This window comes from Populus alba, chromosome 1 (assembly GCF_005239225.2).
Source record: "Populus alba chromosome 1, ASM523922v2, whole genome shotgun sequence".
NCBI lineage: Eukaryota > Viridiplantae > Streptophyta > Magnoliopsida > Malpighiales > Salicaceae > Populus > Populus alba.
The window spans coordinates 12,193,909-12,208,505 of record NC_133284.1 but is presented as its reverse complement, the minus strand read 5'-3'; the positions used below and the strand labels follow the sequence as shown (position 1 = coordinate 12,208,505).

At 35.9% G+C, this 14,597-nt stretch overlaps 1 protein-coding gene and 3 pseudogenes across 1 annotated transcript; 3 read left to right on the top strand and 1 right to left on the bottom strand.

Annotated features, from left to right (window-relative positions):
* Positions 1 to 1,596: 1,596 nt before the first annotated feature.
* LOC118038671 (secretory carrier-associated membrane protein 4-like) lies at positions 1,597 to 6,310 on the top strand (annotated as a pseudogene).
* A 1,945-nt stretch (positions 6,311 to 8,255) lies between these two features.
* LOC140954183 (phosphoribulokinase, chloroplastic-like) lies at positions 8,256 to 8,975 on the top strand (annotated as a pseudogene).
* Positions 8,976 to 9,674: 699 nt separating this feature from the next.
* LOC118038678 (phosphoribulokinase, chloroplastic-like) lies at positions 9,675 to 10,713 on the top strand. Its single transcript, XM_073411911.1, is given in 5 exon segments — positions 9,675 to 9,773; positions 9,874 to 9,958; positions 10,065 to 10,309; positions 10,521 to 10,658; positions 10,660 to 10,713. Coding segments are annotated over 5 exon segments (606 nt in total). The 5' UTR covers positions 9,675 to 9,689.
* Positions 10,714 to 12,968: 2,255 nt separating this feature from the next.
* Positions 12,969 to 14,145, bottom strand: LOC118038679 (protein BASIC PENTACYSTEINE7-like; annotated as a pseudogene).
* Between the last annotated feature and the right edge of the window lie 452 nt (positions 14,146 to 14,597).

Below are 14,597 nucleotides of genomic sequence, written 5' to 3'. Positions count from 1 at the left end.
TTAATTAATATTTTAAATTTTCAAATCACATCAGAACATGAAGCAGCTTACCTCAGGTAGGGTGTGTTAGGGGTGCTAATACATTCCCTAACCACAACCAGTCTCTTACCCATGATCTCTGACAAGACCAGTACATCAGGTTTCCTAGTAGCCCTCAATAAATTACTAGGTGGCGACTCCCACGAACGAATTCAAAGCAAACTCAACAACGAGAAAAATCGCCAGCCGATGCCGCGCGCCCGCCAGGATTTTTTTTTGGGGTGCGACACTAACAATGTTAAAAGTGATATTACCAGATTTTACATTGACCGATAACCCATTTTCTTTTGCCACTTCCTCATCAAGTTTGCTTCCCCTTTCCATATACAATTAGCAGCCTCTACCATAACATCTATTGTCTAGAAACATCCTAAATTCTATATCAAAATTTGAAACTGCAAGATTAACACGTAATAAAATCTATCACCTAGCCCTTTTTTTTTTTTTTTTAATGAGAAAGAACTCGAGCTCACAATATCTATATGGGAACGCGGTGTTTAATTGTGTTTTCTATAAATTTTAATTTTTTTTATTAAAAAATAATTTTTTTGTATGTTTTGAATCGTTTTGATGCGCTGATCTCAAAAATAATTTTTTTAAAATAAAAAATATTATTTTGATGCGTTTCAGCATGAAAAACACTTTGAAAAAATAACCACAACCACACTCCCAAAGAGACAAACAATTTTCAATTAAAAACAAAACCCTGAAATATTTTTTTTTAAAAAAATTACATTGAGTCTTTGATAATCTAATATTTTTATTCATTTTTGATTAAGTTGTTTGAGAAATTATATTTTATATGCTCATCAAAAATTTTATATCAGATAAAATGATATTATTAATCTTATATATAGAAATCATTTGATATTGTAGTGATGATTATTTTTTAAAATACATTTAAAAATACATGAGAAACGTGTCATGTATTTAGTGGCCATTCTTTCAACCGGTTATGGTGAAGGGTGCCAATGCAAACGGAATTGGAAGTAGAGGGATGCAATTCATCAAATTGAAAGAAAAGGGATTCAACTAGTCAAATTGACACGACGAAATTCAACGAGCAGAGCTCATATTCCTTCGTAATTACGTAAAATCCTCGGAAGCGTCCAACCGACTTTAGGTGCTTTGGTGATTGGCTTTAGGTGTTAGGCAACTTTCAGAAATTGCAAAATTACCAATCCTCCACTTCCACCCTTTGCCTGCCACCAAGGCATCACATGTGATATCTATTCTTTGCGTGACATGAACTGCAAAATTCAAATCATGTTAATAATTGTTTTTTAAAATATTTTTTATTTATTAAATTTATTTTTAATATTAATATCTTATAGTAAAGTATTAAAAACAATTAATTTTAAAAATAACATTTTCCAATTTTTTTTTTAAAAAACAAATTAAAACTTACTCTCAAATTCAAAAATTCGGTGGCATCTCAACGGCGTCAACTTTTCCCAAATTTGAAAAACTCACGCAACCTGACAAAACCGTAAATATTTCAAATCACAGTGTCACACGGGAGCCCCCCAAAATTTCTAATCTTTGTCCCGCGTTACTCACAAGCCAAAAAAGGATTAAAAAAGAAAACCTCCCTTCACCTTCTAAAAAAATCACCTGAACAACAACACTTCTTTACGACGAGTGTGTTTCTCTCTCTAAAAACACACACCCATCGACACTTTCTCTCTCTAAAAGTTTTGTGTTGTGTTTGTCAAATTGGGGATCTGAAAGAATTCAAGAACTATGAGTCGATTCAACAGCGACCCTAACCCATTCGATGAAGAGGAAGAAGTGAATCCCTTCTCGGTAACTTTCCTTCTTTCCTTTCCGTTTTTGTCCTTTCTCAGATCCGCTTCCTCTTGGCTTTTTTAAGTGGTTTAGTCTTGCTATATTTCGATCCATGTGAAGCTAGTGTGGGCAGGGCATTTATGTTTATCGATCTGGATCTGATATGGAAACTTCTTTTGTTTAAATTGGACATTTTGTTTCGATTTTTTTAAAATTTAAATTTAAATTTAATTAATATAATACACTGAGCTGAGTAACTGAACATGTACTTTTAGAGCTTAATTTTTTTTTTAAAAGGAAGCTTTAATAAGATTGCTGGTTGGTTAAGTGAATGGCAAAATACTATTAGAGTGGACTAATTGCTGACTAAATTAATACATGATAATAAATTTATTTCTTGGGGTACACTAAAATTTTTATTTGATTGATGATAATAACGGGGAAGGAAGTAGTAGTCAAGTTATGGGTACAATTGATGCAACACAACTGGGGTGAAGTAAGACTTGGTCAATGACTGGTCAACCTTAGTTTGACCAAGATTTGTCAACTGGGTTCTGTCAAACCAGTCAAATTTTCTCTCGCAAGCTATAAGTTTTTATATATCAGTCCGAGTTTAACCCTGGTTAAATTTTGGACTACCGACACTTCCTGTTGTCCAATTTGATTAGGGAACTGGTTTTGAAAAAAATCAGTGTATGTTGATGCAATGCTCTTGTCTTTTAGTTTGCAGTTCCTTTCTGACCTTTTGTTTTGTTGTGGTTCATCGTGTTACTTGTGGTCTTTACAGAAGGGCTCAAGTGTTCCTGCATCAAGGGCACGCATTCCTCCTTTGGGGCATGAACCAATGGGATTTGGGCACAATGATGCAACAGTTGACATTCCGCTTGATACAATGAATGTAATGAAATTTCGATTTTCCCTGTTTACTAGCACACTTGAGTTTGCAGATTTCTGAGCCGTATGATTTCTGCATTGAATGTGCAGGACTCAACGAAAAAGGAGAAAGATCTTGCATCTTGGGAAGCAGATCTTAAAAGGAGGGAAAAGGTTTTTTATCTTTTCAATTCCACGCTTAATATCTTCTATATGCAAGCTTATCACCTGGTTTATGTTATTCTAAAATATGTTTTTATTTTTATTTTTATCATGGATTTGCAATTGATTTTGAGTTTATTAGTTTCCTCTGCATGCTTCTATTAACTTATCATATAGTGAGAAATTATTATACTTAGATTTTAAGTTGTGTTGAAGCTTTTACTCTTAACTATGTCATCGACAGGAAATCAAAAGGAGGGAAGATGCTGTTGCTAAGAGTAAGGACAACAGGATAGAAAATTTGTTGTTTCTAGAATCATTATTTATGGTTTTGTAGAATGTTTGATCAAGTTGCTAACTCAATTTCTTTTGTGTTTAATGTGGTATTTCAGCTGGCATCACCCCAGATGATAAAAACTGGCCACCATTTTTTCCCATCATCCATCATGATATAGCAAATGAAATACCTATCCATGCTCAAAGGCTACAGTATTTGGCTTTTGCCAGTTGGTTAGGTAGGAACTCATTATTTTTTGTCTTTTGAAATTTCTCTCTTGTTATTTTTGTTTTAAAATCTTCTATATTGCAAATTTGATCATACGCTTTCTTCTTGGATTCCAAGTTACTTTTGGTGCTATTCAAACCAACAGATGTAACGTTTCCAGTCTTCACCTAGGGTTTCTAAAATTATTGAATGGCAAGTAAATCCATGGTAGTAGAGAATGTGTAATGTAAAAGCATTGGAGCAATTCTCATACAGCATTTGATAAACACCAACAACCTTTCTATCCATTGTAGACTTCTTCCATTTTGGCACAATGCTTGTGCAACTCTTCTTTTGTCAAAACCCTGTACCAGAAGTTTTTGTTACTGGAAAACCAGAAATTGGGCGTAAGTGGTTATAATTGTCAGTAAGAAAGGTATGTGAGGACTCTGTGAAATTATTAATCTTCTTTTGATACTCTAATTGCAGGTATAGTTCTATGTCTTGTCTTCAATTTAATTGCTGTGACAGTATGTTGGATTAGAGGTGGAGGTAAGCTCTTTCCCCAATGACGTCAGTAACAATGTGTCTAAGGGCTGCAATGCAATTTGAATTATCTCACAAAACTCATGATATGTAGGTGTCAAAATTTTTTTCCTTGCCGTAATCTATTGTGCTGATGGATGTCTCCTCTTTCATATGTCCTATGGTACAGGCCTCTCTATCGAGCAATGAGGCAAGTATTTGTTTATGCCTTCATATTTATTTGATTCGAAGCTTTCCAAATATCTCATGTAACCATTATCTGCATGGACTGACTTAGAAAACTAACATTTGTTTTGAATCACATGAATTGGATTGCTTTTAATTGACAAATTTGTGGACTGATTTGTTTTATTTTACTTGCCAAAAAGATCAATCCCACCTTATTAATTAATCAGATGTATCCAAAGAGTTTTGAATCTTTGTTCATTTAATGTTGAAACAATAGCCCAAAGCCAATGAATCAGCTTAAATCTAGGATTTGGATCTTAGATTAAAAATCCAAAGGGTTTCAGAGGGGAGATTTGGAAAAGAAGTTTCTTTCATAGGGTTTTGACTTAGAAGAGAGATGAATTACTGTGTATGTGTGTGAGAGTGATTTGAGTGTTTTTGGGTCTTGCATGCAGGCAAGAGAAAACTTGCATCAGAAACTCATGGCTGCCAAACCAACCTCTTAAATCTGTGTTTGTGTTTGAGGAGAAAAGGAAGATTGCAAACTTACTATAAGCAGAAAACATGATTAATTATCCATGTGAATCCTAAACTGAACCTGGAAATATAACTAGTAATCAAAACATCAAAAGTTTCCACATAGATTACATCAATGTACTAGTGGTGAGTAGACACATGGTTGCTCAATGTAAATTTGAACCAAAGATTTAGGGATTGGTGTTCTCATGGTTGTTAAAAACAGCTCATTGTTTTTAAACTTGCAGGACGGATAGCGCATTGAAGTTTGGCTGGTTTTTCTTGTTCTACCTGGTTAGCTTTATCTACCAATCATGACTATGTAATGCATTATTTCTTGTAATTAATGCATCTTTTTAACCTACTGATCAATGAATGTGCCCAGGTACATATTGGTTTCTGTATATTTGCTGCTATTGCTCCTCCAATTGTCTTCCATGGGAAGTCATTGACGTAAGTTCTTATAGCTCTGGTACTTAATTTCATGGCTGGCTACCACACTTGGTTTACAATACAAAATTTAAATTGATGATCTGTCTTATAATATTGATATTGATTGTTGTAACTTGTATTCTGAATGCTAAGCTTTGAACGTTGTTATCAATCACAGGGGCATCCTTCCAGCAGTTGATGTCATTTCTGATCATTTGTTGGTCGGGGTAAGTGGAATAGTGTTGGCATCTCACATTTATTTTATTTCCCTTACAAGCAACATGGTGTGGACATTTCAGAGTATAGGGGTTTCTTGTCCTCTAGAATGTCAAATTACATATATAATCTCTTTAATCGACAAGAAGACAAAAAAGAGAGATTCTCTTTTATGACAATTATGATTTTCGACTCTCAAAATATTTATGACACTTCTAACATAGCATTTCAGTAATTTTACTATTGTTCTCCATATATTTGACAAAAAAACTTTGTTTGTCTCAAAGAAGCTAAAGAATCTAATATTGTCTTTATTATTACAAGAATACCAATTAATTGTTGGAGAGGGACGTTTTAATTGTTTAAACATTGCCCTTTTGTGCATTACAAGTCCCTTGGGCCTCCTTATGGATTGGGAAAAGGGCAAATTGGACACTAACATTTTGATTTCTCTCACCGCCCTCAGATGTCAGGATATATTGTAATTTTAACTTAAGAGTTAACTGATCATGGTTTTATCTCTTATGTGTAATTGTAGCTTAGTTTTTTTTTGGGGGGCTTACAGGCATTGAAGGTATGATAAGTCCTAGGATCCCCAATTGACTGCTGCCATTAACTTATCTTGCTATTTTTTCGCATGCTGCATTCTCCTATGATCTTTCCTTAAAAGGTCATCATGACAAGTATGTTTGGAGACAATCCAATCATTTTACATGATATATTTTGTTTTGGATATAACATCACATCATTTTCATTCTTGTATACACACTACTGTCAAACGCTAATCTTGAACTAATGTTCTTTCGTGCAGATTTTCTATCTGGTAGGGTTTGGCCTGTTTTGCTTAGAGTCACTTCTTAGCTTGTGGGTCCTTCAGGTAAGATTCTCTTATCTTTAGATATTATGCATTTGTCTACTGTTATCAACCCCCCCCTCCCCCCCCAAAAAAAAGAGAGAAAAGAAAACCCAATCTAGGTTTCAGGGATTGGTTGTGGGGATTGAGTGAGAATTGAAGTGCAAAAGACCAGGGAACCATTAACATGAGTAATTCTATAAAAGCTATATTGGACAAGGAGAAGGAAAAAAAAACAGGTTATTTATAAAAAAGAACCTCATACCCTTAATGGGGCATAACTTGCCATTATTTCCTGCAACTCGCAGTAATAGAAGGATTTCTTTACACGTACATTTTACTGGGTAGAGCTTTGCCCATTTGGGATTTCATAAATGCGTATTGATGTTTAGTAGTCTCCTTTCTATTTTTTCTTTTTCTTTTTTCTGACTTTGATTTTTTTGCTTCTTTTTTCCCTCTGCAGAAAATTTTATATGTATTTCAGGGGGGCATAAGTGAGAAACTTTAGGCACTGGGACTCGATTCAGTTTTTCAAGTGTTGCTGCCTTCCCGGGGTGTAGTAATTCCTTTTTCTATAGCTATATTACATGTTCATTTCTTGTAGTGATTATTATCTGAGTTGATACCAAATCCGAGCGAGCATTATATTTCAAAAATGACTCAGAGTGTTCAGACTTTCAGCATCAATAATTAAAAAATTTCTTTCTATAAATAAGGGGGCCTACAGCACTAGTGAAGTTACCGAGCTTGTGGATTCCAGATGATTGTCTCGTCCTGAACGTGTTGAAAAGAGTTCCACCCCCCCCCTAAATTTTGGTATGCTAGCATAAACTAGCCCCATGGACCCATTGTATTGATTCCCAATGGGAGACCGGAATGGCGAAGTCGGGAAAAAAAAAAACTGGCCCACAGTGTTTTTGTTTTTGAACGGAGTTGGAACCTGTCAAAGAACACGCGTTTCTGTTTAAGATGGGTTTACGTAGCGGTAGTCATCCAATGGGCTTTAGCAAACATGTCTTTGGTTTGAAGCATGTATTATCAATTGCTTATGCATGTTGAACGAGCTAACATGTTCCTCAAGGCAATAGTTCTCTTTTGTAGGATTACCAGGTCCAAAATATTTAGATCATCAGGACCCCGTTTTGCTACTGGGTGGAAAATGATTTATCTGGCACTAGATGTTAGAATAGTGTGATGGCACCAGGCTTTGGTCCCTTCGGTTTCTCGCAATTCATGGCCTCATAATAGCTGCCAAAATGAGCCCAGGCTCGAATAATAGCTGCTAATTCTCTCGGTAAATGTACATTGCATTTGTTGTGTACACTCCCTTTATGTTCCCGGCCTGGATTCCTATTTCCTTTTCTCGGCCCAACTGGTTGAATAAATTGTTTGAAATAGTGGAATTTGAGGCTGTCAAACGGTTCAAATTCTTGCTCTTGCTGTTTTTTCTTGATATCCTGCGAGTATGATACGGTGGCTTTTGAAGAGTTTGGTCCGAAACATGATTAGCAACAACAAAACTATGAGCAAAATACTTTCAGAGTCTCTCAACCTCTCAAGACTGAATAGGGGGGGCGTATTGGCTCCATCTCCCCTCCATTTCCACACCCCAAAAACCCTTCATCTCCAAACCATCCACCATCTTTGCATTGCCACGTGGCATGGCATATATCCCTACCGCAGCAAATGATCACCATGCTTCTCCATAACTTTGTTTATCATGTTTATATACGTATGAAATTGTTGCGGTTGGGACATATAGTCTGGTTCTCAGAATTAAAAAGAATTCGAAATGACAATCTTAGTCATGTACATTAAATTATACCCTTCCATGTCCCCTTTATTCCTACCTTAATATCACCTCCATCTTTGTAAAAAACAAGGGGCAGTCACAGAAAACATAAACAAGACACATCAGCCTCCCATCACCAGCCAAAACACCCTTTTCTTTCCCGTACAAACTGCCAGTTTTTTCCCCTCCCGTTTCCTCCACTCATTTGTGTTCCAAACTTTTCCTCTAAGGGAAAAGTGTCCACAAATTCCATTTACATGTCTCGTTTCAAAAACTAGCTGAGAAGCATAGGATTTCCAAGACTCATTTTCACCTCCAATCTTTTTTCTTCCACTCTCCAAAAAAGCTAGCTCTCTAGAAAAAAAAAAAAAAAAAAAAAAAAAACAATGGCAGTTTGCACTGCTATACACCACTCAGTCCCCTTAATTCAACATGCTCAATCTCTCCACGCCAAACAAAAAACTCACTTGGGATTAACCAAAAACATGTTAGTGTTCTATAGCAGTAACAAGCTAAGAAAACAAGCAAGACGAGCTAGCAGTGCAGTGATAACCTGCTCAGCTGAACACACAGGACTGTTGTTATTGGATCTAGCTGCAGACTCTGGGTGTGAGGTAAAAGCACCTTCATGAGGGAGGTTAACAAGTGTTTTTGGAGGTGCAGCAGAGCCACCAAGAGGTGGAAATCCTGACTCGAACACACTCATAAGTGACACTACAACTGTGATATGCTTAGATGATTATCACTCACTTGATAGGACTGGAAGGAAAGAGAAGGGTGTCACAGCACTTGACCCCAGAGCCAACGACTTCGATCTCATGTATTGACCAGATGTTAAGGCCATTAAAAGATGGGAATTCGCTGTTGAGAGAAACCTATTTACAATCATGTTACTGGTCTCTTGGATCCTCCAGAGCTTATTAAGCCCCCTAAGATCCTTGTCATTGAAGGTTTGCATCCCATGTAAGTAAAACTACAGCTTCGAATTTCCTTTATTATTTATTTATTTTCGTTTTTATGAAAAAGAAAAATGAATGTACTTAACTGTCTCTCTGCCTGTCTCCCTCACTCCCCTTACCATACATGCGTCGGTGAAATCTTGGAATCATCCCTTTCTTTTCCCTCCCCCCGTTTTTAATGAAAAGTTTAAACCAGAAGATTCCATCAACGAATTTGTTATTTCTGCCATGCGTAATTAATAATGGTTTTTTTTCCTTTTTCATAAAACTTAATGTAACATATAATTTATTTATGATTTTATAAATGAAGGCATAAAGAACAAACATGCATGCATGTTTATTATATCACAATATTATATATATTTGATGATTTTTCTTAAGAATACCACGCATGATTTGAGAAAAGAAGCAAAAATGGATTGTTGATCCTGAGATAGTAATATTGTTAAATGTTTCCTCTATTCTCAATTACAAGCAGAGAGGAATTAGAGAACTCTATACTGCCCAGGCTAGCTGTGGACTATGACTAGTGTCCAGGCCCCCCAACAGAATAGTTTTGGCCTCGGAGACCGCGGAAAGAAGATTTTCAGTGGATGGCTCGTGTAAGATTCCAGTGAAAGAAGGGCGATTTAATTTTATGAAAACTGATTTGAGAATACACCTAATTTTTAAAAGCTCCCAGACAGACTTTGCCGATGAAGGTTCATCCTTCGAAAACTAATTATAGTATTATTCTGCTACACAAAACCAAATTGTACACAGGAAAGAGTAATGCAATATATTATTACAATCTTTTTGAGTAACATCTGTTTGCAATAGCTTGGGACTTATAGTCACCGTCTATACCAAAATATGTAGGTAATGACCAAACGTGTGAGAGATCTTTTAGACTTCAGTATCTACTTGGACATTAGCAATGAGGTTAAATTTGCATGGAAAATTCAGGTAATTAATTAACTAGCTATGTAAATCTACCTTTTTAACTTCTTTAAATCAATGGCCGCCATTTTCTGTTATCTAAAGTTGTCATGAATGATGGTTGTAGAGGGATATGGCAGAGCGAGGACACAGTCTCGAGAGCATTAAAGCTAGTATTGAAGCACGCAAGCCAGATTTTGATGCATATATTGGTAATATTTCCTTCCAGCAGATGTGTTTGTATCCTGCTTGTTTATGAGCCTAAAATATCTTTCGGAAAAGCTTTGTTTTATTTCGTTTTTTCCTCCCACTTTGCAGATCCACAAAAGCAATATGCTGATGCAGTCATTGAAGTGCTGCCAACCCAACTCATTCCAGACGACAATGAAGGGAAGGTTTTAAGAGTTAGGTTGATAATGAAAGAGGGGGTGAAGTTTTTCAGCCCTGTTTATTTGTTTGATGAAGGCTCTGCTATTTCATGGATACCATGTGGGAGGAAGCTCACCTGCTCTTACCCTGGCATCAAATTCTCCTATGGCCCCGACACTTATTACGGCCACGAGGTAACTGGTCTGAAGTTCTAAATATGATTAGGTTTTAAATATACTGCAGTAGAAGGATTATGGATCTTTCGGGATTGTTCTTTAGTTAACGATGCAGGAAGGGACCCATGCATTCGTTCTTTGGTCTGAGAAAACAATGAGCTCAAAGTTCTTAACCGTTTTTATTTTGTTAGTTATAACTTATACTCTGTTTTGTTTTGTTTGTTCTCAGGTGTCTATACTGGAAATGGATGGGCAATTTGACAGATTAGATGAGCTAATCTATGTCGAAAGCCATCTAAGCAACCTCTCCACCAAGTTCTACGGAGAAGTTACCCAACAAGTTGAAGCATTTGCTGATTTCCCCGGCCAGCAACAATGGAACAGGTCCTTCCCAAACAATCGTTCGCTCTAACATACCTTAAAATCCTATCCCTCATCGATTGAGTTGGAATTTGAAAATAAGAGACCTCTTTGAGCAAATCAATTGCCAGGCAGGGCCAAAACCCAGCATAACAAGCCACAAAAGTCTGCCTAATAAACTGCCTTTACATATAACAAGGCACTTCATTCTGCTAAAGGCCAAAATAAACTGCCTTACATAATAGTTGAACAAGGCACTCATCCTCTAAAGCCTAATAAACTGCCTTACATACATTGAAAAGGCACTCATTTTCCTCTAAAGTTACCCCCTTTCAGTTTCTCTTTTCCCAGCGTTCTTTTGTTGTGCTTTAGTTGAGTGTTAGGTTTGGTCTTCATAGAATAAAAGATTGAGAACCTGTATAATCTATTGTTGTTTTATAATTTTTATGGAGATCTATACAACCACCAAATATAGGACAATAATGTTATCAAAAAACAGATGATTATCACCTCAGACTTTTTCATACAAGCGATCAGGATCTTGCCGGCATTCTTTTCCTCTTTAAAGCCCATAACTTGCTTTTTCTTGCATCGCCAATTCTGCAGCTAGAACATGAACGGCCTAATCAAAATTCATGGTTTGTATTCTTTTCCATTGGGCGTGCAAAGAAAATGTGAACGACCGGGATGTCAAAGAGACATTGGTGTGAGGTTTGCAAGTATTACTGGCCCTCTCTTTTTTAGTGCGTGAGATGATTCAGTCTGATTTCCTAGGACTGTCCAGAAAGAGTGTTTCCTTGGTTGAGAATCGAAATAAATGAGGCAATATTATACATTATTGTGTTATTTTTGGAGAAGCAGCAATTGAATGTAGAGGACACAAGTTGTGGTGAGAAGAATTAAAGGCGTAAATCATCAAATTTTTCTTCTTCTTTATGAAGCATTTTAATCTGGAAAGAAAGCTAGATGACATAAGTTGTGAGAAGAATGCTGTTCTTTGACGCTCTAAAAGGACAGTACTGATGTTCTTTTGTAAGGGTTGCAAAAGAGAAACTAACAAATTCGACCACACAAGCAGAGAGAGGCTTAGGCCTCATTCAAAGCAGTTTTTCCTGATGTCAGGTTCAAATTGGGAAACCTAGGGTGTCCGGATGGCGCTTGAAGTATCATTGGAAGTAATCAGTTATTTGAAAATAGAAAGGAAATACCAGGAACAACATTCTCGCATCTCGGTTTTCTATCTCTGACCAGCACTGTGCAGAAAGCTAGCAAATAATATACTGATTCAGAGGCACTAAAAGATGCCAAGACAAGCATATCATGGAATGATGATAGCAGCCGCTGCCAAACTATTTTCTAAGATTGTGTGTTTGGGTATTGTAGTGGCTGTTGTGGTTATGATTTTGAAAAAAACTTATTTTATAAAAAAATACTTTTAGTTAAGGTTTGATTTAAAAAAAATGAATGTTTTGTTAAAACTGTGGTTGAAATTGAGGATGAAGAAAAAATAATTTAATATGTTTTTGGTTAACAAATCGCTTTTGAAATGAGATTATAAAAATAATTTTAAAAAAATATATTATAATATTGATGGTTTTAAATTAAATATTGTACGAATTAATTACTCCTATTACATCATGAAATAAAATAATACTTTATATAAAATATTTTTTATTTTCATTAAACTATTTATAATTCAATTACGTACAAATATTCATCCGATAAGAACTACAGTTTTCATAATTTTTTGAGCGTTGTAATAAAATTAGATAAAAATATTATTGATTTATTGTGATGAGTAAATTGAATTCACATCTACAGTGCAAAATATGTTCGAATTTAATTCACTCTAAACTATTTTTTTTAATAAAATTAACAAACTGAGAAAAAAAAGACTGCATAAACAGTGCAAGTGAATTGCACTGTTCGCGTAAACAATAAAATTCACTCGTGAACAATGCAATTCACTCGTAAACAATGCAAATGAATTGCACTGTTCATTATTTTTTAAAGTGTACAGTGCATGAAAAGCAAGATTTCTTAGCTTTTTATTTACAGCATTTCGAACACAAAATTACGGGGATGGCCCATGCATAATAAATCAATTTTTTTCATTACCAAAAAAACTGCAAAATTGTGTTTTAATTAAAACCCACTGTAGCCGCGTCGACAAATAGAGTCTAAGAAAAGTTTCAGACAACAGGAAGCACTAGAGGAACTATATTTACAATCTATATAAAACATCCTAGTAAATAGGCAGCAAAATACACTATAAATTACCCGCGCAGAAGGATGGGGATTAGGTATGCTGCGAAAATTATATATACATAGCTTTCCAAACATTCCAGATCTCTACTTTGATTGTAACAAACTTGTTAATTACCAATGTCTAGCCAGTGGTTCTTCATCTGTCAAGGAGGATGAAGAAAGATTGTAGCCTTCAGCTGACAGTTTCAGGAGAAGTTTCACATTTATTGCTCCAATGCTCATTTTCCTCCCAGCCATGCGAACACCAGGGCCTAGTTGAACTCAATGGGAAGACGATGCTCAGAATGCTATCAGTGCAACATGAGGATTGCCATCCTCCAGCACCCCCTTTGTAACAAACTCTAGGCATACCTGTACAGGAACACAATGGAGAAGGAACCCCGGCTAGATCAAAGTTTATTTTGCCAATATCGATGACGAGATTCTTTTTCTCATGTTTTGCTTCAAGTGTGATTTGTCCCTTTGTTTTCTTGGAAGATATCTTTTTGGGTTGCTTTGGCCCCAAAACCTTGGGTGGGATTTGATTAGAATCCTTGGCAGCAGACTTCTGCATGCTTCCTAGCCTTTGTGGGTTTATTCCCGAGTTACTCTTGGGCAAGAATCAGCTGGAGATATGGAACGGATGGGAGCAACTGGAAGGCCCGGTTGTGGATTAATCTGAGTTCTGTCAAGACCTGAATTTGTTTCATGAAGAGAAGAAAAACTTCCAGGATAAAACCAGGAAAAATTTGCTTCTGGTATCAGATGGTTTCTAGGGTTTGTCCTCATCTTCATTATCACTGGATTATCACTGGATAATCCACGGGTTTTGTTGAAGGATAGTGAGATTACCACTTTAAAATGCAAAACTTCCCCCTTAAAGCAACAAATAGGATATGATTAAAAAGGAGCTGGCTAATTCATGCCAGAATCAATTCCCTCGTTATTAAAACCAAAAGGTAAAATCCTACACTAGCCAAACTAATCATGGAAAGCATATTGGAATAGGATAGTATGAATGAGGAAATGCATCATTCTCGACATTTGATGATGATAATTTGCACTGGAAAAGATTGAAGGGCAGAGTACTTGGAAAAAGACCAGGCAGCGAGGGCCACAGCAGTAGGAAAATGCATAAAGAAAGACATCACTCAAATTCAGTAGAAACACCTGAAATTGTACTTATTTGCAAGCTGTATCAAGTAAGAATACTCAAAAAGAGGCTGAACTTGTAAATCACAAAAAGCATAAGAAGCAGCACAGAACTGCATGATGAGCAGAGAAAAAAACCCTACCTCAAACAAAGAAAAAATATAAAAAATACAAAGGAAACAATGATAGAATCCGAAGTAAGGCATGGAATCTGAAAATAACAAAACTCCCAAAATCAAGGGTCTTAGTGAATTCTCAATATCTCAAGATACGTATGGTTTCTCGTGGCCAAATAATAGTTATTACAAGGAAAATAATCTTTAGAGATTTTGTAAAGATTTTAACCTGATTCAATAATCGAATTAAAAGATACAGCCCGTTTAAAATCATTATTTTGGTTCTGCGCAACTAAAACCTCCTCTTGGATCTAAACATATCCCACTAGTCTATAAAGATATATGTTTAGAATTATCCATGTAATTTTTTTGGATCTTATCAAACTAGTTATGAAAGATTCCACACTTGAGTGCTCCAAAACACTAGTTAT